General features: G+C 47.5%; 1 protein-coding gene across 4 annotated transcripts in view; it reads left to right on the forward strand.

The window, feature by feature from the left end:
- Window positions 1–26,516, forward strand: part of ZNF740 (zinc finger protein 740) — a 75,995-nt gene that overhangs the window by 10,285 nt on the left and 39,194 nt on the right. For all 4 annotated transcript variants that reach the window (XM_073546176.1, XM_073546178.1, XM_073546179.1 and 1 more), the window contains 3 exons: window positions 9,704–9,787; window positions 22,786–22,909; window positions 23,216–23,334. In XM_073546176.1, coding sequence (XP_073402277.1) covers window positions 9,704–9,787; window positions 22,786–22,909; window positions 23,216–23,334 — 327 coding nt within the window. The remainder of the gene's footprint in view (window positions 1–9,703; window positions 9,788–22,785; window positions 22,910–23,215; window positions 23,335–26,516) is intronic.

A 26,516-nucleotide genomic window follows, 5' to 3' on the forward strand; every position in this document is an offset into this window, starting at 1 on the left:
AATCCGAAAAGTTTGATTTTGGCGCGCACGGCGCACCGTCAAAAGTGCGCAGCACAGGTCAAAGCGCAACTAGCGCACGGCCTGCGCACGATCTGCGCACCCTATGCTAAAGATAGGGTGCGCCGATCGCAGGCGCCGCTGTCCGCTAGTAGGCGGCGCTACAAGCAAGGGGCGGGCACGCCGGGCAGAGAGCCGGCTCGGGGGCGGAGCTAACCCCGGCCGTGCGCGCGCTGAAAATGCGCTAATGTGAAACCGGCCTAAAACTGCAGAACTCATAGCAGATATTGCCATAGATATGTTGCAAAAAATGCTTCTATGTGAACATACATTTATGTTAACTATCAGTGGTGGAGGTTGAGGGGCGCCATCAGTCCATTATGACATTACTGGTGATATAAAAAGGTTCCCTCCCCACCCTCATATAATTAAAAACCGGAATCTGTCACCAGGTTTTAGCTATGTATTTTGAGAGTAGCATGATATAGGGTCTGAGATCCTGAGTATAGTGATGTCACTTACTGGACTGTATTTTGTTGTTTTAGTACAGTAAAATCAATATTTCTCCATCGCTTCATTGGGGGACACAGGAACCATGGTGTATGCTGCTGCCACTAGGAGACTGACACTATGCACATAAAAAGATAGCTCCTCCTCCGCAGTATACACACCACCTACTGGCGCTCAGATAATCAGTTTAGCTTAGTGTCAGTAGGAGGTGGACACGGGTCTTTCATTAGACCCTTATCTACCTCAGTGTGCGTCGTTCCCTTTCAGATTTCCGTAGGGATACAGAGTGAACAGTCACATCTGTACTCCCACAAAGAGACTATGAGTACGGCGTGTACTGCCACCCCGTATCCTCATTCGTCCTCACGGCAGGATCAGGAGCCCTAGCACGGATTCGTGTCCAGGCGACCAGACTAATCCTAGCCCCCGTCTCCCACCCACTCGCCCAACAGAGCCTGTCGGTTGATGGAGGCACTAGCGTCCAACAGGGGTTTTTTTCATGGACGTCCGGATTTCTTCCCTGGATAAGAGGTACCCTTTTTTATTTCCATATCAGGTACCCCTTAGGAGAAGACTACGGAAGGGTAAGTATCGCCCCCTCCCGTCTCCTCTGGCAGGCTGGGTACAGTAGTCCCTTTCCTAGCCCCCTGGGCGGTGGGAACGAGGGCAGGGTATACACAAAGTACGGCTACCTGTTCTCTTGGCGGCGTCTCCTGCATCCTACCAGGGTCGGTCAGGCCGCTTAGCGCGCCGCTAGGGGTCCCTAGTAAGGCCGCCGCCCCGCTCCCTCCGGCAGCCGCCGGCTCTAATCCAGGCCCTGGCTTCTATTCGGGCCTTGTCCTGAGGCGCAGCCACACCCCCTCCCTCAGGCGGGCTTTTTCCCGCCCGTCCTGTGCCGCCCACCGCTTCATTAAGGGACTGTAGGCGTCGCATGGCCCCACCCACTCCTCCCAAGCCTCCTATAGGCGTTTGGCAGCGCCATCTTTGATCCTGAGAGAGCGGTTCGCTCCGCACCCACAGTGAGCTAATTACTGTCCACTGCTTCAGGTGCCAGTGTTTTTCCTCAGGCTGCCTCCATTTTCCTCAGCCTGGGAGCCGGTCGTCTTTTCCGGTCTGCAGTATTTGCAAGCAAGCTGCACAGTCCTTAGCTGGAAGTCGCTTCAGGACACTGGTTCCATGAGTAGCTCTGCGCGGCAGACTGACACCCTTCTCAGCTCTATGTCCCCCAACCGTCTGGCACTGTTAGTGGGTTAGCTCACCATGTCTAATGCTAAACCTCTTCGCTCTCGCCCTCCAACCACCTCCTCTTCCTCTGCGGTGGTCAGTCACTTTGCATGTTCCTCTTGTAATCGCAAATTTCCATCAGGTCAGTCCTCTCCCCTCTGTCACAACTGCAGCAACCCCATTGAACCCACCACCCTGGAGCCCCCGGTTGTCCCAAGTGAGAGTGAGGCCCCCATCCATGTGTGGGCTTCCTCTCTTTCTCAATCTGTGGCGGATCTCACCAGGGTGTCTCAGACCTTGGTGTCCGTACTTGATAAGTTGCCCCTGCAGGCTCCCGCAGGTCACAGGAAGCTCCGTCTGAGCCTGCCAACATTAGCTGCAAAAGATCCAGACGGGAGCACCGGTCCGATTCCCCTTCCCGTTCCATCTCGCCCCATAGCCCGTCCCAGCGGCCCTCTTCCCGATCTTCCTTCCCTGAGCCAGGCGACACTTTTCTCAGATGCACCCCGTGAGGATGTTTTGGAACTGGATTCGGACCAAATTGCTGACATGAGGGATATGGTCCAGAGCCTCATTGGAGCGATCAACCAGACCTTCAATATCAAGGACTCGTCCGCGGAACCCGCAGATCAGGGGGTTTTGTTCAGACGGTCTAAACCCCCTTCCAAGGTCTTCGCTCCTGATTCTGAGTTCCAGAAGCTTCTGACCAGGGAAAGAGAAAATCCGACCAGGCAATTTCAAAGAGGAAAACGCCTTGGTGTGTTATATCCTTTCCCTTCGGAGCTCACCACCGACTGGTCAGCTTCTCCTGCCGTGGACCCGCCGGTCTCCAGGCTATCTCACAACACGGTCCTTCCGATTTCTGGGGAAGCATCCTTGGGAGATCCTAATGACAAAATCTTAGAATATTTTGCGAAGTCAGCTTTCGAAGCGGCGGCATCTGCTCTTAGCCCGGCCTTTGCTTCTACTTGGGTTTCAAAGGCCATAGCCAAATGGGCTAAGGATCTGCGCCAAGGCATTCTGGCCGGCGCCCAGCCAGAGCAGCTGGCGGATCTCGCAGACCAGATATCTCATGCAGGTGAATATTTGGTCTCGGCCTCCCTAGATGCCGCATCTTTCGCAGCATCTAGCTACGTAGTGGCAATCCGGCGCACTGTTTGGCTCAAGGCATGGCAGGCAGACTTGTCATCAAAGAAGTCCCTCACCAGCCTACCTTTTCAAGGATCGTGCCTCTTCAGTGACAGACTGGACCAGATTATTAAGGACGCCACTGGGGGCACAAGCTCCCTTCTTCCCCAGTCCAAACCTCGTCGCCCTCCGCCGAAACGTCAGTTTCGGTCCTTTCGGCCCTTTCGTTGTTTCACATCAACAGAGACGCCGTCCCAACAGCAGAGGCCACAAGCGTGCCAAAACAGGAAAAGAGTTTCCTTTAGGCCCACTCCTTCCTGGCACTCCCATTCCTCCCAAGGTAGATCCACCAGGTCCAGACCTGGAAGGTCTTCCTCTGCATGACTGGCATCAAGACCTCGGCGCATCCCTCCACCTGGGCGGCCGCCTTCTTGCCTTCAGGGATGTCTGGCTCACCTCGGTGGAAGATGCCTGGGTCAGGGTGGTTGTATCCTCAGGATACAAGATAGAATTCGTTTTGCGCCCTCGGGATCGATTTTTCGAATCCAGACCTCTGAAAGACCCCGCCTTGGTTACGGGTTTCTTCACAGCCATCGCCTCTCTCCTCAGATCGGTGGTGATTGTTCCCGTACCAGAAGAAGAGCTCTTCACAGGTTTCTACTCAAACCTGTTTGTAGTGCCGAAGAAAGGCAGTATGGTTCAGCCCATTCTGGATCTAAAATTACTGAACTAAAGGGTCCGTCTGAGACATTTCAGGATGGAGTCCCTTCGTTCGGTAATCGCTTCCATGGATACACAGGAATTTCTGTGCTCCATGGACATTCAGGACGCCTATCTACATGTCCCCATCTTCCCGGGACATCAGAGATTTCTGCGCTTCGCGATACATCAGGAGCATTTCCAGTTTGTCGCCCTGCCGTTCGGTCTCACCACCGCTCCCAGGGTTTTTACAAAAATCATGGCAGCGTTGATGGCCATCTTGAGGATCAGAGGTCTCATGCTTTTTCCATACATCGACAACATTCTCATCAAGGCTCCGTCCTTGCTCCAGGCTCACGAAAGTCTGACCATCGTCCTCAACACCCTTTCTCGATTCGGGTGGATCATCAACAGAAAAGTCCATCCTGGTTCTAACACAACTTCTTGTGTTTCTAGGCATGCTTTTCGACTCCCGTCAGGCAGGAGTTTTCCTTCCCGAGGAGAAGAGAGTAACTCTTCGGAGGGAGGTTCGCTCGCTTCAAGGCCCACGGCTCACTTCTCTCCAATCAGCCATGATGGTCCTAGGGAAGATGGTGGCAACGTCAGAAGCGATTCCCTTCGCCCAATTCCATTCAAGACCACTTCAGCAGGCCATTCTGTCACAGTGGAACAGGTCTGTCTCTTCCCTGGATCGCCCAATTCGACTCGCCTTTCTGGTCAAACTGTCCCTTAAATGCTGGCTAACATCACCTCTCAGCTCCCAGGGCCGGTCCTTTCTTCCGGTACATTGGCAAGTGGTGACGACGGACGCCAGCCTTCTCGGCTGGGGCGCGGTGTTTCGCCATCTGACCGTTCAGAGTCGTTGGTCGACGCAGGAGGCTGCTCTCCCGATCAACGTCCTAGAGATACGGGCAATTTTTCTGTCCCTACTCCATTGGGACAAGCTGCTCAAGGGTCTGCCAGTTCGGGTTCAGACGGACAATGCCACAGCGGTGGCATACGTCAACCACCAGGGAGGGACCCGGAGTTCCTTGGCGTTGGCCGAGGTATCCAAAATCCTTCATTGGGCTGAGATGTCAGTTCCAACAATATCCGTGGTACATATTCCCGGTGTGGAAAACGGGGCCGCAGACTTCCTCAGCCGCGAGGGTCTCGCGGCAGGGGAATGGTCACTGCATCAGGAGGTCTTCCATCAGATTTGCCTTTGATGGGGGACCCCGGACGTGGACCTTTATGGCATCCCGTCTGAACAGGAAGGTTACACGGTTTGTGTCCAGGGCCCGCGATCCCCTCGTGGAGGGCGCCAATGCTCTGACCATTCCTTGGTCACAGTTCGCGCTCCCCTATCTGTTCCCTTCACTTCCTCTTCTCCCCAAGCTATTGAAGATCAAGGCAGAAGGGGTACCAGTCATCCTAATCGCACCGGATTGGCCCAGAAGGTCTTGGTTCGCGGACATCGTCAACCTTCTCGCGGAGGCTCCCTGGAGGCTTCCAGACAGACCAGATCTGCTATCTCAGGATCCGATTTACCACCCCAATTCTCAGTTGCTAAATTGATCGTGGCCGTTGAGACCTCAGTTCTGAAGGGGTCTGGCTCTTCAGATCGGGTAATTCACACCATGATCCGTGCTAGGAAAGCGTTGTCTTCCAGAATTTACTATCGGACATGGAAGGCCTATTTTGGTTGGTGCGAGACCAATCACATCCCGCCTATGTCCCTTTCGCTTCCTTCTGTTCTGGCATTCCTCCAGGAGGGCCTGAACGCTGGTCTGGCCCTTAGTTCTCTAAAGGGTCAAGTATCGGCACTTTCCATTCTTTTCCAGAAGACGTTATCCTCTCGTCCGCAGGTCAAAACTTTTCTGCAGGAGGCATCTCATGCAACACCGTCGTATCGAGCTTCCGTGGATCCCTGGGATCTCAATCTAGTCCTGGAGGCACTACAAGGTCCCCCCTTTGAGCCTCTCAGGGAAGTCTCTGTATCTTTTCTTTCCTGGAAAGTCGCCTTTCTCATGGTCATTACTTCCATTCGGCGCGTCTCGGAGTTGGCGGCCCTTTCTTGTCGACCTCCTTTCATGGTGACTCACCAGGATAAGGTGGTGCTGCGGCCTTCCTTCCTTCCCAAGGTTGTGTCTACCTGAATGAAGACATCGTTCTACCTTCCTTTTGCCCGGCTCCAATTCATCCCCGGGAACGTTCCTTAAACAAACTAGACCTGGTCAGGACGACGAGGGTCTATTTGGCTAGAACGGATGCGTTCCGGAAGACGGACTCCCTTTTTGTCATCCCAGATGGGGCACGAAAGGGCCTGTCGGCCTCCAAGGCGACTATTGCCCGCTGGATTAGATCTGCAATCTTGGAGGCTTACCGGGTTAAGAACAGAGTGCCCCCTCCGGGGGTTAAGGCTCACAGTGGGCGCTTCCTGGGCGGTGCACCACAGGGCTTCCGCGCTGCAGCTTTGTAAGGCTGCAACCTGGTCTTCTGTTCACACGTTTGCAAAGTTTTACAGGGTCTACACCTACGCTTCGGCGGATGCCAGCCTAGGAAGAAGGATCTTGCAGGCAGCGGTGGTGAGTCCGCTGTCCTGATGGAAGTTTGCTTTCCCCTCCCCAGGGACTGCTTTGGGACGTCACATCGTTCCTGTGTCCCCCAATGAAGCGATGGAGAAAACAGGATTTTGGTTGCTTACCGTCTTCATTGGGGGACACAGCACCCTCCCATGCTTCTCAACTTCTGTTATTGTTCTGTGTATTATAGTTAGTTTAGTTGTCTGTCTGTTCTCTATTCTATGGCTTCTCCTACTGCTTTCTCACTAACTGATTAAGGGTGGTTTCACATTAGCGTTTCAGGCCACAGCGTCGGCCTGCGCACGGCCGCCGCTAAGCCCCGCCCCCTGCCGCGCCTCCTCCGATAGCTTCGCTTACGGGCGCATGACCCTGCATGCGTCCTGCGTTCCCTTTCTTTAGCACTGGGGACGCAGGCCGTGCGCAGGTATGCGTTTTGCGGCGCATGGGTCCTTTTGACGGGTGCGCCGACCAGCGCCACATGCAACCTGTTTGAAATTTGGTGCGCTCGGCGTACCGTAAAAAGGACGCATGCGCCGCCAAACGCATACCTGCACACGGCCTGCGTCCCCGGTGCTAAAGATAGGGGACGCATGCAGCGTCATGCGCCCATAGGCGGAGCTACCGGAGGAGGCGCGGCAGGGGTGGGGCTTAGCTGCAGCCTGAAACGCTAATGTGAAACCACCCTGAGCGCCAGTCGGTGGGGTGTATACTGCGGAGGAGGAGCTAACTTTTTATGTGCATAGTGTCAGCCTCCTAGTGGCAGCAGCATACACCATGGTTCCTGTGTCCCCCAATGAAGGCTCCGAGAAACAGATTTTACGGTAAGCAATCAAAATCCTTTTTTTATCAGCAGGAGATTATCACTACAGGACAACTGATCTGGTTCCTCCTAGTCCAACCACGACCACAGCACTGATGAGCAGCTCTGTCACTATACAGTGTACACAGAGCTGTAGTGTGTACACAGCTAAACAACTGAAGTCTGCTAAATCTGCTGCATAGAAAACTGTGATTCTATCATAACTCTGCAGGGAGGCGGCTTCCGCAGTGCCTGCTGAGAGCAGGTGCCTGAGGAAGCCTGCTGCAGTGCCTGGGTCAGATCGCTGATCTGACACTTCACAGTGATGTCCCACACTGAAACAAAATAATAAAGTAAAAAAAAAAACATGTAAAAAATTTTAAAAAAATATTCCCGAATTTTTTTTTCTGTAAATAAATAAAAACAATAAAAATACACATTTAGTATCGCCGCGTCCGTATCGACCCGCCCTATAAAACTGTCCAACTAGTTAGCCCCTTTAGTAGACCCCCCTCAAAAAAAAAAAACTAGGCAAAAAACAATGGTTTAACATCATACCGCCGAACAAAAAGTGCAATAACGCGCAATCAATAAGACGGATATCAATAAACATGGTACTGCTGAAAACGTCATCTTGTCCCGCAAAAAACGAGCCACCATACAGCATCATCAGCCAAAAAATAAAGTTATAGCTCGCAGAATAAAGCGATGCAAAAATAATTATTTTTTTAATATAAAACTGTTTTTATTGTATAAAAGCGACAAAACATAAAAATATGATTATAAATGAGGCATCGCTGTAATTGTATTGACCCGAAGAATAAAACCCCTTTATCAATTTTACCACATGCGGAACGGTGTAAACGGGCCCCCCCCCCCCCCACCCCCCAAAGAAATTCATGAAATGCAGGTTTTTTTACAATAAGTCTTTTAGCGTATTGCAGCTGCCAAACATAAAAACCGCCATAAATAGTAAATCAAACCCCCCTTCACCCCCTTAGGTAGGGAAAAATAATAAAATAAAAAAAAATGTATTTATTTCCATTTTCCCGTTAGGGCTAGGGGTGTGTTGGAGTTTGAATTGGGGGGGGTTTCCACTGTTTGGGCACATCAGGTGCTCTCCAAACGCAACTTGGCGTCTGATCTCAATTCCAGCCAATTCTGCGTTGAAAAAGTAAAACAGTGCTCCTTACTTTCCAAGCTCTGCCATGCGCCCAAACAGTGGTTTACCCCCACATATGGGGTATCGGCCTACTCAGGACAAATTGCACAACTTTTGGGGTCCAATTTCTCCTGTTACCCTTGGGAAAATAAAATATTAGGGGAAAAAATATAATTTTTGTGGGAAAAAAAAAAATTTTTTTATGGCTCTACGTTATAAACTTCTGTAAAGTACCTGGGGGTTCAAAGTGCTCACCATACATCTAGATAAGTTTCTTGGGGGTCTAGTTTCCAAAATGGGGTCACTTATGGGGGGTTTCCACAGTTTTGGCACATCAGGGGCTCTCCAAATGCGACATGACACCCGCAGACCATTCCATCAAAGTCTGCATTCCAAAACGTCATTACTTCCCTTCCGAGCCCCGACGTGTGCCCATACAGTAGTTTTCTCCCACATATGGGGTATCAGCGTACTCAGGACAAATTGTACAACAACCTTTGGGGTCCAGTTTCTGCTGTTACCCTTGGGAAAATTAAAAAATGGGGACTAAAAGGTCATGTTTGTGGGGAAAAAATTTTTTTTTTTTTTTGTTTTTTTTTTATTTTCACGCCCGGGCGTTATAAACTGTGAAGCATTTGGGGGTTCAAAGTGCTCACCACACATCTAGACAAGTTCCTTGGTGGGATCTAGTTTCCAAAATGGGGTCACTTGTGGGGGTTTTCCACAGTTTAGGCCCATCAGGGGCTCTCCAAATGCAACATGGTGTCTGATCTCAATTCCAGCCAAAAAAGTCAAATGACGCTGCTTCCCTTATGAGCTCTGCCAAACAGTGGTTCCCCCCCACATATCAGGTATCGGCGTACTCAGGACAAATTGCATAATAACTTTTGCAGTCCAATTTCTCCTGTTACCCTTGGTAAAATAAAAAAAAATTGGACCTGTAGTAATTTTTTTGTGAAAAAGTTAATGTTTGTTTGTTTTTTTTTTAAACATTCAAAAATTCCTGTGAAGCACCTGAAGGGTTAATAAACTTCTTGAATGTGGTTTTGAGCACCTTGAGGGGTGCAGTTTTTAGAATGGTGTCACTTTTTGGGTATTTTCTGGGTATTTTCTATCATATAGACCCCTCAAAGTGACTTCAAATGTGATGTGGTCCCTAAAAATAAAATGGTGTTGTAAAAATGAGAAATCGCTGGTCAACTTTTAACCCTTATAACTTCCTAACGGAAAAAAATGTTGGTTCCAAAATTGTGCTGATGTAAAGCAGACATGTGGGAAATGTTACTTACTAAGTTTTTTGTGTGCCGTATCTCTGATTTAAGGGCATAAAAATTCAAAGTTGGAAAATTGCAACATTTTCGCCAAATTTCCATTTTTTTCCACAAATAATCGCAAGTTATATGAATGAAGTTTTACGACTAACATGAAGTACAAAATGTCACGAGAAAAACAGTGTCAGAATCACCGGGATCCATGGAAGTGCTCCAGAGTTATTACCTCATAAAGGGACAGTGGTCAGAATTGTAAAAATTGGCCCGGTCGTTAACGTGCAAACCACCCTTGGAGGTAAAGGGGTTAAATCCCTGTTTTTTTTTTTTTGTTTTTGTTTTTTTTTCTCAGGAGCCACATAATGAAACGGCAAAACAAATTATTGCTAGAGGTCAAGCTTCAATGATCCCTCAGGAAAGTCAGAGCCATGAAAAGGTATGCTGCTGTTTACACTGTGGCCATTTGTTCTTTTCCACCTGGTATAAGAATCCATGTCAGCAGAAATGCAAAAACTGATTTTTTTTTTTTCTTTTTAAATATATTGGCTCGGATGAATGAAGCAGTTCTCTTGCAGATTTCTAGTGTAAAACTGCTTTAAGGCTGTGTGCCCACGTAGCGATTTTTAAGCGTTTTTGCCGAGATTTTCGGCGCGAAAACGTTTAAAAATCGTGTACAGAACGCCCCCCATGCATTCCTATGGCATTCCGCACATGCTGTGCTAATGCTGCGCTTTTTTCCGCGGCGGAAACGCATCGCGGAAAAAAATCGCAGCATGCTCATTCTTTTGTGCGGAATCGCAAAGAATTGCCGCGATTCCGTACCCATAGGAATGCATGAGAATCGCTTACTTCTTGCATGTGGCTATGCCCACCATGCGGGAAGTTAAGCGTCTCATGTGCGGTTGGTACCCACGGTGTGGAGGAGAGGAGACTGTCCTCCAGGCCCTGGGCACCATACCCCTGTAAAAAAAAAAGAATAAAAAATCGGGGTATATTTACCTTCCCGGCCTAAGCGTTCCCAGTAATGCCTTGCGGCACGGTCCAGTGATGACGTAGTCTCGCGTGACTCTAGCGGTCTCACGAGGTCTCGCAAGGCATTACTGGGAACGCTGTGGCCCGGGAATGCAGCGCGGGACGCCGGAAGGTAAATATACACCGATTTTTTTTTTAAGCATTTTAACATTCTATCTTTTACTATTGATGCCGCATAGGCGGCCTCAATAGTAAAAACCTGGTCACAGGTGTGAGTGTGACCAACCTGTCAATCACTTTCCAAGCAATGCTTCAAATCGCTTGGAAAGTGCTTGAATATCGCACGCGAAAATCGCGGCAAAATCGCGATCATAATCGCGGTGAAATCGCGCGGAAAAAGCCACGCGATTTCTGGGAAGGAGTCCGGTTTTTAGTGAGCGTTTTAAAACGCTACGTGGGCACATAGCCTTAACGTTGCAAATGTTATGCTCAATTTCGAAGTTGTGCAAAAAATTGACTGGTTTGGCCAGGCGCTTCTGACATACATATTCAACTTCAGTAAAGTGACCCGCTCTTCTAAATGGATTTAACTTCCGTTCTTTTACTTATGAGCACATTTGACATCTGAGTAATTAGTAGAGTTATGCAAACTTGGTCACACTACTAATCAAAGTCATTATATACATGCACAATTACTTGGATGTACAGAGTCACAAACATAATAGAATGCAAAAAGCAATGAGAAAAAACAGAAGGCAATAGGGCAGTATCTAGGCTGTGTAACATTTACTGCTCCAGGATATTAGAAATGTTGTTTTTTTTTTTTTTTTTTTAAGACAAAATCCCATAAGTAGTGTCAGCTATCTAATCCAAGTTCTCGAATTGAAAACCTGCCTATTTATACAGTGATTTCTCCTTAGTACTATTGCAAATCCCTGCGAGATTGCCGATCATCCAACTTTAACATAACATTTCTACTGTTTTCATTTATACAGTGGGGAGAATATTGTGGTATGTATTTGATATACTGCTGATTTTGCAAGTTTTTCCACCTACAAGGAATGGAGAAGTCTGTAATTTTTATCGTAGGTACATTTCAAATATGAGAGAATCTTAAAATCAAGAAAGTTACATTGTATGATTTTTACATAATTAATTTTCATTTTATTCTTTGAAATAAGTTTCTTTCTCGCTTCATTGGGGGACACTGGAAACCATGAGTGTATACTGCTGCCACTAATAGGTAGACACTATGCATAAAAAGGTTTAGCTCCTCCCCAGCAGTATATACCTACCAACTGGCTGAGAGCTATTCAGTTTTAGCTTAGTGTCAGTAGGAGTAGGACACAATCTGCTCTCAGCCCCTTATCTACCTTTTAGGTGTTGTGTTGTGTGTTTTTTTTTTTTTTTATTATTATTAATGATGTCTGTTTTTCAGGTCCAGCTTGTGATTCGGGCGACAGAGTGTAACTGCTCACTCCGCTCTCCCCCCTAGATACCGGAAGCAGTGTGGGAATGCGTCACTACTGTACCCTCTCATGTCTGCCAGGCAGGACCCCATGCCTCCTAACACTTCAAGTGTGTTTGGGGCATCCGCAAGACCGAAGATGCGGACTGGTCCTGGCCTCTGTTTCTGCATGAGTGTGCTAGGCAAAATGATTGCCTCAATGGAAGCAGTTCCATTTGCTCTATTTCACATGCGCCCTCTCCAACTCTTCCGTCTGGCGAGATGGGACAAGTCAATTAGTTCCCTGGATTGGTTGGTCCCGATTCCACCGTGGATAAAACAGTCCCTAAAATGGTGGGAGCACTCCCAGTCGATCCGTCTCGGGAGGTCCTTCTTCCCCATTCGTTGGAAAATAGTGACGATGGATGCCAGCCTTCTCGGCTGGGGAGCAGTCTTCCAGGATCTGATGGTCCAGGGTTGATGGTCAGCTGTCATGGTATGCCTAGGTTAGTTTAGGCAAAAACCCCGGGACCCCTGCGATGTCCCTCAGACTAGGGGAACCCTGTCTGTCCCTCTACCCAGGGTTTACACTGAAGGTGTGCCTGCCTGAGCCTCCACCCTGTCCCTGTCTCCTGTCCAGCCCTAAGCTGAACCCACCACCCTCCACCCAGTGAGGGGACCAGACCCCACAAATACGTATGGACAGGGGTAAAAGAAACACCACACAGTTAATACACAAGGGAATACAATAATGTGCAAGGGCAACAAAATATATATATATAACAGATTGGAGAAAGAACCACTGAGGGATATACTGCACCAGATATCAGACGCTCCAACACCACCACTGCTGACCGGTATTGCTAGCACTAGGCTAAAGCTATAGTCGGCGACGCCCATAGTCAGGACGAACTATTTAAAGACCAAGGGCGTGGCCCAGCCCTCAGCCAGCATGACAACCTGGTTAACCCTATCCCGACTGGAACAGAATACCCAACAGGGTATTACCGCTGTCTGCCGGACACCCTGGTGTGAACAGTGTCCGACATGACAGTACCCCGCCTTCTACGAGGGACCTCCGGAACCTCACCATGTCGAGGACCTGGCTTGTCCGGATGGCGACGATGGAACATAGTAACCAGTCGATCAGCATGAATGTCAGAGGCCGGCACCCATGTCCTCTCCTCAGGACCATAGCCACGCCAGTGGACCAGGTACTGTAGAGTGCGACGCACAACCCTAGAGTCCACCACTTTGGACACCTCAAATTCCAACGCGCCATCCACCAAGACGGGAGGTGGTGGCCCGGGGGAACCATCCACCAAACCCACGACCTTCTTTAGCAATGCTTTGTGAAATACATTATGAATCTTATACACAGCCGGCAACTCCAAACGAAATGCCACGGGGTTGATCAATGCGGAGATTCTAAATGGGCCAATGAACCTGGGACCCAACTTAAGTGACGGTATCTTGAGCTTAATGTTCCTAGTAGATAACCACATCCAATCACCCACACACAGGTCCGGACCTGGCACACGTCTGCAGTCAGCCACCCGTTTGTACCTGGAACCCACCTTCAACAAGCGCTGCTTGACTCTCCTCCAAACAGACGACAATTGAGCTCCCAACTGGTCCTCCTCAGGGACGCCAACTGAGCACCCCTGACGCAAGGTGCAAAATTGAGGATGTTGACCATACACACAAAAAAAAGGAGATTCCCCAGACGATTCCTGGCAATGGTTGTTTATTGCGAATTCTGCCAGAAGAAGAAACGCTGACCACTCTTCCTGATTGTCGGAAATAAAGCAGCGCAAGTATTGCTCCAGGTTTTGGTTCATCCGCTCAGTCTGTCCATTCGACTGAGGGTGGAAAGCCGATGAATGAGATAATTTGATTCCAAGCCGAGAACAAAAAGCTCTCCAAAACTTTGCCACAAACTGCGTACCTCGATCAGACACAATGTCAGACGGGACACCATGAAGTCTGACCACCTCGCGAATAAATATCTGAGCAAGAGTCTTAGCATTGGGCAAAGACGGTAAAGCAACGAAATGTGACATTTTGGAGAACCTATCAACAATTACCAAAATGACCGAGTTCCCTGCCGAGGCGGGCAAGTCAGTAATAAAATCCATGGAAATCTCAGTCCATGGCTTACTGGGCACCCCGAGAGGCTGCAAGCTACCAGCGGGACAGGAACGAGGAGTCTTGGCCCGTGCGCACGTGGTACAGGCAGCCACATATGAGGCCACATCCTGCCGGATTTTAGGCCACCAAAAACGACGCGATACCAGTTCCAGAGTGCTCTTAACCCCTGGATGACCTGCCAGTACCGTGTCGTGATGTTCGCCCAACACTCTAGAGCGTAGATGTAGCGGCACAAAAGATTTATTAGCAGGCAACCCCGGCGGTACCACCTCCTGAGCCTCCGCAATCTCTGCCTCAATCTCTGTCGTGATGGCAGATACCACCACACCCTTTTGGAGAATAGGCACCGGCTCTTCAAATAACTCTCCACCAGGAAAACACCTGGATAAAGCGTCTGCCTTAACATTCTTCGACCCAGGTCGATAGGTAACAATGAAGTTGAACCGGGTGAAGAATAATGCCCAGCGAGCCTGTCTGGAGGACAGGCGCTTAGCAGATTCTAAATAAAGCAAATTCTTATGGTCGGTTATCACACTAATCTGATGAACAGCCCCCTCCAAGAAGTGTCGCCACTCCTCAAATGCCAATTTGATGGCCAATAATTCCCTGTTGCCAATATCATAATTACGCTCCGCAGGCGACAGCTTCTTGGAGAAGAAGGCACACGGATGCAACTTGGCCCAAGAAGGGCCCTGAGACAGTACAGCCCCCACTCCAACCTCCGACGCATCCACCTCCACGACAAACGGTAAGGAGACATCGGGCTGCACCAGAATGGGCGCTGAGGCAAAACTATTCTTGAGGAATTCAAACGCCTGTACCGCAGGCTCAGACCAGTCAGAAAAGTCGGTACCCTTCTTAGTCATGTCAGTCAGTGGTTTGGCAATCATAGAGAAGTTCTTAATAAATTTCCTATAGTAATTGGAGAAGCCAAGAAATCGCTGAAGCGCCTTAAGATTATCAGGCCGATCCCAATGTAGTACCGCCTGCACCTTTGCGGTGTCCATCTTAAAACCTGAGGCGGAGATTATATAACCCAAGAACGGTAGCTCCTGTACGAAAAACACACATTTTTCAAGCTTGACATAGAGCCTGTTCTCTCTGAGCAACTGCAGAACCTGTCTAACATGCTCTATATGTGTATCATGGTCGCGAGAGAAAATGAGAATGTCGTCAAGATAAATTATAACGAACCTCCCCAACAGCTGAGAGAAGACATCATTGATGAAGTGTTGAAAGACCGCCGGTGCCATAGTCAACCCAAACGGCATTACCAAACTCTCAAAGTGACCCTCAGGGGTATTGAACCCCGTCTTCCACTCATCCCCCTGACGGACTCTTATAAGATTGTGCGCCCCCCTGAGGTCCAGTTTGGAGAACCACCTGGCACCAACCACTTGGTTGAATAAATCGGGTATAAGTGGCATAGGGTAATGATCACGGACCGTAATCTGGTTGAGTTCTCTGAAATCCAGACACGGGCGTAAACCGCCATCCTTCTTTTTAACAAAGAAGAAGCCAGCAGCCAGAGGAGAAGAGGAAGGTCTAATATGACCCTTGCTCAGGCTATCCGCAATGTATTCCTTGAGAGCTAGCCTCTCGGGACCTGAGATATTAAACATTCTAGCTTTAGGTAACTTGGCCCCTGGTTTCAACCTAATAGCACAGTCATAGGGGCGATGCGGTGGTAGTTCTGAACAACCCTTCTCAGAAAATACATCCGCATAGTCCAGCAACGGCTCCGGGATACTGGGGGTCAAAGCGGAAATACATGTAGCCAGGCACCTCTCCTGACACTCCCTGCTCCACTGAATTATGTCCTGGGTCTTCCAATCAATAACAGGATTATGCATTGACAACCATGGAAAGCCCAGAACCATCTGAGCCGGTAAGTTACTAAGCACCTTACAAGTTACCCGCTCTGAGTGTAATACTCCGATGTGGAGTTGTATATCCAACACACACTCTGTGATCTCCCCTTGAGACAATGGGGAAGCATTGATGGTAACCACCCGGATGGGGTTCGGCAATTTCTCCACCGGAAATCCGGCTGTATGCGCGAACCTCTCATCAATGAGATTGGCAGCTGAGCCACTATCAATAAATACTGTAATAGAGAGCATTTGCCCCCCAAGTACCACCCTAGCAGGGAGCATAAACTGGGAAACCATGACGGAGGATACACAAAGGCTCAGACTAGACTCCTCCAAACCCTCTGAGCCTATCAGTTTTCCGCCGGCGCGCCCTTCTTAGGTACCAGGGGGCAAGCGTTAATAAAATGTCCTCCTTTGCCACAAAAAAACCAGAGCCCCTGCCTTCTGTGCCAAGGACGTTTAGGCTTGTTACTCGGTGACTGTGCTATACCAGCGATCTGCATGGGTTCCACGGATTCACCCGTGGCAACCTCACCGACCACTCCCCCACCTCCCGGAGGCAACGAAACCAGCGCCCCCTGACGGAGACGTCGGTCTATGCGTACTACAAGTGCCATCGCAGCCTCCAGAGAGGCGGGAGTCTCGTACATTAGGAGAGTCTGTTTAACCCTTCCAGAAACCCCATGCAAAAATTGACTTCTAAGCGCAGGGTCATTCCACTGCGTGTCCACCGCCCAGCGCCGGAATTCCGTGCAGTAATCCTCAGCTGGTCGATCACCCTGTAGCAGTGAGCGTATCTTAGACTCTGCTAAGTTTAATCTATCCGGATCGTCATAGATCAAACCCAGAGCACAGAAAAAAAAATCTACAGATTCAAATGCCGGTGAGTCTGAAGGGAGTGAAAAGGCCCAGGCCTGTGGGTCACCACTCAGCAAAGAAATCACCAAGCCCACGCGTTGAGCCTCATTACCTGAGGAATGTGGACGCATACGGAAATACAATTTGCATGATTCACGAAACACCGTGAACTTACCACGATCACCAGCAAATCGTTCAGGAAGGGGAAACTTGGGCTCAGCTGCCCTGGCTGCAGCCTCAGCAGGTACTGCAGGAGCTGACAGACCTTGTTGCTGGACCGCCCCCCTGAGTTCAGTGACCTGTATGGATAGAGCCTCCAGCTGCTTGGTTAGGGAAAGTATAGGATCCATAGTAAGTAACCCCTATATTCCCTACTTTTTTTTTTTTTTTTCTCTCACTTTATTATTTGGGCCGACTATAATGTCATGGTATGCCTAGGTTAGTTTAGGCAAAAACCCCGGGACCCCTGCGATGTCCCTCAGACTAGGGGAACCCTGTCTGTCCCTCTACCCAGGGTTTACACTGAAGGTGTGCCTGCCTGAGCCTCCACCCTGTCCCTGTCTCCTGTCCAGCCCTAAGCTGAACCCACCACCCTCCACCCAGTGAGGGGACCAGACCCCACAAATACGTATGGACAGGGGTAAAAGAAACACCACACAGTTAATACACAAGGGAATACAATAATGTGCAAGGGCAACAAAATATATATATAACAGATTGGAGAAAGAACCACTGAGGGATATACTGCACCAGATATCAGACGCTCCAACACCACCACTGCTGACCGGTATTGCTAGCACTAGGCTAAAGCTATAGTCGGCGACGCCCATAGTCAGGATGAACTATTTAAAGACCAAGGGCGTGGCCCAGCCCTCAGCCAGCATGACAACCTGGTTAACCCTATCCCGACTGGAACAGAATACCCAACAGGGTATTACCGCTGTCTGCCGGACACCCTGGTGTGAACAGTGTCCGACATGACATCAGCTCAGGAATCGGCTCTCCCCATCAACATTCTGGAACTCCGAGCAGTACTCCTTTCCCTGGTACATTGGCAGGAACTTATTCACGGATACCCAATTCGGGTTCATACCGACAACGCCACGGCGGTGGCGTACATCCACCACCAAGGGGGGACTCGAAGTCGGGCAGTGATGTCAGAGGTCACTCAGATCCTGTCTTGGGCCAAGCAGAATGTTCCAGCGATCTCCGCGGTGCACATATCAGGGGTCGAAAACTGGGCGGCAGACTTTCTCACCCAAGAAGGGCTGGCTGCAGGCAAATGGTTTCTGCACCAGTCAGTCTTTAACAAAATTTGTCTCAGTTGGGGGACTCCAGATGTCGACCTAATGGCGTCCGCACAACAAAAACACATAACATAATCCACCAACCAAAGAAAAACCAGAATAGTAATCAAAGTGAGAAGGGTGGAACATGTATAACATAACATTACTTTCTATTTTCAGTTCTGCCTTCTACATATAACACCCATTCAACTCACACACCTTTCAAGATTTTAAGATCATTCATAAGAAAATTTTTAGCAGCACTTCTGATCTGTTGCCCGGTCTTGTACTGGCAATACAATATCAAGTACACAAAATTAGAATGTTAGGATGGTTAGTATTTTTAGACAGATAAACAAATACAAATATACAACCACAAACAATACAAACTATATTAAAGCCAAGAAACAAAAGATTAAAGCCAAGGAACAAAAGAAACAAAACAAGCAAAAAGATTAAAAAAAACTTAAAAATAAAAAAATAAAACAAACCTTAATTTTTGTTACCCGAGGGGATTCCCATTCAAAGATCCAGACAGTCTGACCTACCTACCCTGTCTTAGGGAGACAAGAAAGGATGCGAGCCAAAATGGCTCACGTACCCGGGTCTCCTTTCTGTTCTCCCCCCGACAGAGCAAGGCAATCCTTTTCAGTCCAAATTGATAGTTAAAGGGGAATTCAATCTCGCTACGGGCCTCCAAGTTGTCAGCGCCGGGACGCGCTTTGGAGACTCCTAGATCGTCCGGACCTTTTGTCGCAGGGGCCCTTATTCCACCAGAGTTCTCAGTTGCTCAGTTTAACGGCATGACTGTTGAAACCGCGGTGCTGAGATCAGCGGGGTTCTCCGACCAGGTCATACAAACCATGATCAAGGCGAGGAAGCCCTCGTCTTCCAAGATTTACCACCGAACATGGAAAGCATATTTCCGTTGGTGTGAAGTTCAGCAATTCACTCCAATGGTGTTTTATCTACCATCAATCTTGTCCTTTCTACAATCGGGTCTGGAACCGGACTGTCTTAGTTTCGTTAAGGGACAGATTTCGGCTCTATCAATCCTGTTCCAAAGGAATTTAGCCGTTGGTCGACCGCTTAAAACTTTTGTTCAGGGAGTGACCCACTCCGTTCCCCCCTACCATCCACCAGTGGATCCCTGGGATCTTAATTTGGTACTTGATATTTTACAAAAGTCTCCTTTCAAACCACTGTGTGAGATCTCGTTCACATTCCTTTCCTGGAAGATCGCCTTCCTGGTCACGATCACCTCGATCAGGTGGGTTTCTGAGTTGGCGGCGCTCTCCTGTCGTTCTCCTTATCTGATTCTTTACCAGGTTTAGGTTGTCCTGCGTCCGGTTCCATCCTTTCTTCCCAAGGTGGTTTCTGGCTTTCATCTAAATGAGGACGTTGTGCTTCCGTCCTTTCGTCTGTCTCCGTCTCACCCCCGAGAGCGTTGCACAAACTGGATCTTGTAAGGGCTCTACAAGTTTCTGTCCAGGACTGAGCCTTTTCGGCGCTCAGATTATCTGTTCATTATCCCTGAGGGCCCTTGAAGGGTCTTCCTGTGTTCTGGTCTACCATTGCTCGTTGGATCCGTTCCACCGTTCTGGAAGCTTACCGTCTAAGAGGTAGAGCACGGCCACTGAGGATTACCGCACACTCCACGCTTTCGGTGGAAGCCTCCTGGGCAGTCCGCCATCAGGCCTCGGCCTCGCAGCTCTGCAAAACTGCTACATGGGACTCTATTTGTACTTTCACCAAATTCTACAGGGATCATTCTCATGCTTCGTCAGATGAGAACTTTGGTAGAAAGGTCCTGCAAGCCGCAGTGGACTGAGCTCTGACTTGAGGGTATAATTCTTCTTCCCACGCTTGGGACTACTTTTGGACGTCTCATGGTTTCCTGTGTCCCCCAATGAAGTGAGAGAGAAAAATAGATTTTGGGTACTCACCGTAAAATCTGTTTCTCGAAGCCTTCATTGGGGGACACAGCACCCGCCCTTGTTACTGTTTATTGTTTTTATCAGGTTCTATTGTTATCTGTTTTGTTCATTCTGTTACGTTCTCTGCTTCTCCTTCTGCTTTATCACTAACTGAATAGCTTTCTGCCAGTTGGTGGGTATATACTGCTGGTGAGGAGCTAACCTTTTTTTTGCATAGTGTCAACCTCCTAGTGGCAGCAGCATACACCCATGGTTTCCTATGTCCCCCAATGAAGGTTCCGAGAAACAGATTTTTCAGCGAGTACTCAAAATCTAGTTATTTGATACAATAGAAAACAGAACTTTAATATTTGGTTCTGAAATCTTGGTTTGCAATTTCCTGTAGTTCTTGACCGAGTTTGCATACACTGCAGCAGGGATTTTGGCCCACTCCTCCATACAGATCTTCTCCAGATTTTTCAGGTTTTGGGACTGTTTCTGGGCAACATTAAGTTTCAGTGCTCTCCAAAGATTCTTCTTACAGAGACACTCCTTAGTTGCCCTGGCTGTGTGTTTCAGGTCGATGTCGTGCTGGAAGACCCAGCCACGACCAATCTTCAATGCTTTTACAGAGGGAAGGAGGTTGTTGGACAAAATCTTGCGATGTATGTCCCCCATCCATCCACCCTTCAATACGGTGCAGTCGTCCTGTCCTTTTTGCAGAAAAGCACCCCCAAGGTATGATGTTTCCCCCACCATGTGTCATGGTTGGGACTGGGTTCTTGTAGTTGTACTCGTCTTCCTTCTTCCTCCAAACTTGGCGAGTGGAGTTGATGCCAAAAAGTTCTATTTTGTCTCATCTGATCACATGACCTTCTCCCATGCCTCCTCTATCATCCAGATGGTTACTGGCAAATTTCAAATGGGCCTGGACGTGTGCTGGTGTGAATAGAGGACCCTGCTTGCCCTGCAGGATTTTAATCCATGATGGTGTAGTGTGTTACGAACGGTAATTTGTGAGACTGGTCCCAGCTCTCTTCAGGTCATTGCCCTGGTCCTCTGTGTAGTTCTGGGCTGATTCCTGACCTTTCTCAGAATCATCATTACCCCACGAGGCGAGATCTTGAATGGAGCCCCAAACAGAGGAAGATTTACAGTCATATTGTGTTTCTTCCCTTTTCTAATCTGCCAACAGTTGCTGCCTACTCACCAAGCTGCTTGCTTATTGTCCTGGAGTCCATCCTAGCATTGTGCAGGTCTACAATTTTGTCCCTGGTGTCCTTAGACCGTTCTTTGGTCTTGGCCATGGTGGAGAGGTTGGAGTGTGATTGAGTGTGTGAACAGGTGTCTTTTATACAGGTAGCAAATTCAAACAGGTGCAATTAATACAGGTAATGAGTGCAGAGTAGGAGGGCTTCTTAAAGAAAAACTAACAGGTCTGTGAGAGCCAGAATTCTTGCTGGTTGGTAGGTGATCACATACTTATTTCATGCAATAAAATGCAATTTAATTATTTAAAAATCAAACAATGTGATTGTGTTGTGTGTTTTTTTTTTTAAAGCTTGTCACACACAGTTGAAGTGTATCTACGATAGAAATTACAGACCTCTCCATTCTTTGTAGGTGGGAAAACTTGCAAAATCGGTAGTGTATCAAATACTTATTTTCTCCTCTGTTTCGCTATGATGACTCAAGGATCTCCAGTCTGTGCACTTTTTTATTTTTTTTTAATGTGTTAGGGGAATGCAGCAGGGGGAGTCGTTCAGATCCCACCGCCACTAAGTTTTCAGGGAGACTCAATTCCGCTGCCTCCAAGCCTTGGTGCTGTTGACTGACGAGTGGTTGACGAGGTCGCGGCTGCTTCCACTACTAGGCCGGTTATTGGGGTACTCGGTGTGAGCATATGGTATCCGAATCCAACTCGTGCGATATATAACTATAACAAAATGAACTACCAGCTTCCATTTACAGTTGTTTATACAGGCTGATTGGATACCAGTTACAGGTAGCGTATGCCTACAGGGGCGCACTTTACAGAGCAAGAGGAACAGAGCTATTACATTTTATATAGTTAATCCGGAAAGAAAAATGGATAACAAAAGAAAGTACTTCACCTGTGTCATGGAAATTTCTCAGAACTTAGTTGAGGGAGGTACTCCTTGGGAAATGGACCGAGCAAGCTGTACCTTCCAGGACTGACAAAATACAAAAACCCAGATTCTGCTTTTTATTAGATCAAGGTTACGCCCAGATATTACCCCTCTCAGCTTATATGGGGGCTGCTTGTGAGATGTACTAGGTCTATTAGAATTTTAAGATCCATAAGTTCCAGGATATCGTCAACCCCTAGAGGTCCCAGGCCGTAGCTTTGGACGTCATGTTTCCCATTGCGATTTTACCTTTCTATACACATGAAACATGGCATGGATAGTATCTTTCATCGTCATGATCTTAAGTTGGAGGTGTTGGAATGGCCTCATGGTGATGTGAGTGAATGAGTTATGTTCGTCCCTCCGCTACTATGCCGAGAATGTTACCTCTCATAAATATTGGTTCAATTGAATGCCCAATATTCATCAGTGACCACTGGCTCTAAAAGGTCTCTACTATCAGTGCTTTGAAGTGTACTTCTCCGCCTCTGGGCACATGAGTCCCAGGCTTAGTGACTGGCTCTTGGAACAGATATCCTGATGTAATTACGTGGTCACCGCAGGTGGTCCTTTCTTCAATGGAGGTTGAAGTGTCAGCTCTATCTCACTTCCCCAGTTATAATTAATCCCGTGTGTTCAATGTGAAGGTGATATGTCCCATCTTCAGAGATGTCTATATGGATTTTAATTTTTCTCTGACATAATTTTTTTTCTTAGATGCAATTTAAAACCTATATGCTTTCACATTGCTATTATTTGGACCATTTACCTGTGTTGCAGGTGGATTTAACAGAAGATCATATCTCTTATTCACTGAACATACCCAAAAATTTTATCTGTGAGCATTGTTATGGAGCCTTCAGAAGTAGCTACCATCTAAAGAGGCATTTGTACATCCACACAGGTAAGACCAGAGCCCTGGATCAGTTTGACAGCTTTGTTCCACTCTAGTAAAAAAAAAAAAAAAAAAAAATATATATATATATATATTTTGTTTTTGGAGGCTACCTATGGGTGCCTTGCGGTATTTTTTTTTTTTTTTTTATATCCAAATGTAACATAGCCCATTAATGTTGGATGGAAAGTCTTAGTTATATAGAGAGGTCCATCTTTTGTGTCTTATATTTTTAGCTTTATTGTCTTACGTATGGGGATGTTTGTTATGTTTTCCCAATCTATAACCATCTGTTAATTACTTTTTGCTTCTCAGGAGAGCGACCATATGAATGTGATATGTGCGACATGAAGTTTATTCAGAAATATCATCTGGACAGACACAAACGAGTTCATAGCGGAGAGAAGCCGTACCAGTGCGAGCGATGCCAGCAGGTATCTTTTCTTCTTTTTAATTTTTTTTCTTTCCTGACTCTATACATTATCCACTCAGCCAAATTCCATCTTGAGCCGATAAGAGGATATCCTCGTAATCTTTTGTTCCTTGTGTAAATGTCAGTGTGTAATTAAAGTGCACCTGTCACCTCTTTTGGCCGATATAAGATATGGCCACTGCCTTTCAGTGCTTATCTACAGCATTCTATAATGCTGTAGATAAGCCCCTGGTCCGACCTGCAAGAGAAAAAAAATAAGTTTTATTATACTCACCCCGGGGGGGCGGTCCGGTCCGGTCACAGGTCTGGGTCCGGAGCCTCCCATCTTCTTGCGACGCCGTCCTCCTGTTGCTTCGTTGCTCTCCGGCATCGTACTCCTGCGCAGGCGTACGTCTCTGCCCTGTTGAGGGCAGAGCAAAGTACTGTAGTGCGCAGGCGCTGGGTCTCTCTGACTTTTCCCAGCGCCTGCGCACTGCCGTACTTTGCTCTGCCCTCAGCAGGACAGATAAGTATGCCTGTGCGCCGAGGAGCGGTGAAGCAAGCAGGAGAGCGGCGACCATAAGAAGTTGGAAGGACCCGGACCTGTGACACCCATCGGACTGGACCGCCCCCCCTCCCCCGGGTGAGTGTAATAAAACTTATTTTTCTTCTCTTTGAGGTCGGACTGGGTGCTTATCAACAGCACTATAGAATGCTGTAGATAAGACCTGAAAGGCGGTGGCCGTATGTCATAGCGGCCAAAAGAGGTGACAGGTTCCCTTTAACAATTTAGCCACTTGGACAGATCAAGCATGACATTTATTCTAATTAGCAAATTACAATGTAAGCAGACTGAATTTACTATGATGTACTGTACATGAGGGAAGGACTGAAGTTGGTGTTGTGCACAATACATTTGACCATTGTATGGCCGCCCTGACATTGTACCACCCAGTATGTATTCGCTTGTCAGCGTCTGATGTCCATCTGGGCGCGAGGTCAGATGGAGGTATACACTGGGTGACAAACTGTCAGGCATACATTGCTTCTACGTGTTTTGTCTGCAGTGCATTTACTTCCCATCTCTGTGAAACTGCTGCATTTTTGCTGCCACCCTATTGTGTGTACATATATATATATATATATATATATATATGTAACGCAGTCTTGTTGTTCTGCTAAAATGGGGCTGTGTCTCTAAAGCATTATGGTCTACTGCAGATCGTTATAGTGGTGTTCTGGGGGCTACAAGTACATTTGCTCATATTTATGATGTCCGTCCTTGACCAGCAGCCCCTCTTCTGCCAAAAGCCCGATCTGTAGGAGGAGGATAAGCCTACAAGGGATGGTGCAGCCAAAATGAGTACATATAAATATTTTATTGAACTGATAGCATACAACTGATTACAGACAAGTGTATTAAAATAGAACAAAAGAGGGTGACAAAACACAGCAGGAGGAATGAGGTGGATAATGATAATAAATATATAGTACAGACCAAAAGTTTGGACACACCTTCTCATTCAAAGAGTTTTCTTTAATTTCATGACTATGAAAATTGTAGATTCACTCTGAAGGCATCAAAACTATAAATTAACACATGTGGAATTATATAATTAAAAAAAAAAAGTGTGAAACAACTGAAAATATGTCTTATATTCTAGGTTCTTCAAAGTAGCCACCTTCTGCTTTGATTACTGCTTTGCACACTCTTGGCATTCTCTTGATGAGCTTCAAGAGGTAGTCACCGGAAATGGTTTTCACTTCACAGGTGTGCCCTGTCAGGTTTAATAAGTGGGATTTCTTGCCTTATAAATGGGATTGGGACCATCAGTTGTGTTGTGCAGAAGTCTGGTGGATACACAGCTGATAGTCCTACTGAATAGACTGTTAGAATTTGTATTATGGCAAGAAAAAAGCAGCTAAGTAATGAAAAACGAGTGGCCATCATTACTTTAAGAAATGAAGGTCAGTCAGTCCGAAAAATTGGGAAAACTTTGAAAGTGTCCCCAAGTGCAGTGGCAAAAACCATCAAGCGCTAGAAAGAAACTGGCTCACATGAGGACCGCCCCAGGAAAGGAAGACCAAGAGTCACCTCTGCTGCAGAGGTGAAGTTCATCCGAGTCACCAGCCTCAGAAATCGCAGGTTAACAGCAGCTCAGATTAGAGACCAGGTCAATGCCACACAGAGTTCTAGCAGCAGACACATCTCTACAACAACTGTTAAGAGGAGACTTTGTGCGGCAGGCCTTCATGGTAAAATAGCTGCTAGGAAACCACTGCTAAGGACAGGCAACAAGCAGAAGAGACTTGTTTGGGCTAAAGAACCCAAAGAATGGACATTAGACCAGTGGAAATCTGTGCTTTGGTCTGATGAGTCCAAATTTGAGGTCTTTGGTTCCAACCACCTTGTCTTTGTGCGATGCAGAAAAGGTGAACGGATGGACTCTACATGCCTGGTTCCCACCGTGAAGCATGGAGGAGGAGGTGTGATGGTGTGCGGGTGCTTTGCTGGTGACACTGCTGGGGATTTATTCAAAATTGAAGGCATACTGAACCAGCATGGCTACCACAGCATCTTGCAGCGGCATGCTATTCCATCGTGTTTGCGTTTAGTTGGACCATCATTTTATTTTTTAACATGACAATGACCCCAAACACACCTCCAGGCTGTATAAGGGACTTTTTGACCAAGAAGGAGAGTGATGGGGTGCTACACCAGATTACCTGGCCTCCACAGTCACCAGACCTGAACCCAATCGAGATGGTTTGGGGGTGAGCTGGACTGCAGAGTGAAGGCAAAAGGGCCAACAAGTGCTAAGCATCTCTGGAACTCCTTCAAGACTGCCGGAAGACCATTTCCGGTGACTACCTCTTGAAGCTCATCAAGAGGATGCCAAGAGTGTGCAAAGCAGTAATCAAAGCAAAAGGTGGCTACTTTGAAGAACCTAGAATATAAGACATATTTTCAGTTATTTCACTTTTTTTGTTCATTATATAATTCCACATGTGTTAATTCATAGTTTTGATGCCTTCAGAGTGAATCTACAATGTTCATAGTCATGAAAATAAAGAAAACTCTTTGAATGAGGTGTGTCCAAACTTTTGGTCTGTACTGTATATAAAATATGTATGTAATGATCCCATGAAAATGATGGATGAAGAGCTACAAAGGTAAGTGGCAGTCAATGAATATAATAAAGT

Source organism: Dendrobates tinctorius, unplaced genomic scaffold, assembly GCF_039654945.1.
Source record: "Dendrobates tinctorius isolate UK_male_01 unplaced genomic scaffold, ASM3965494v1 ptg000145l, whole genome shotgun sequence".
NCBI lineage: Eukaryota > Metazoa > Chordata > Amphibia > Anura > Dendrobatidae > Dendrobates > Dendrobates tinctorius.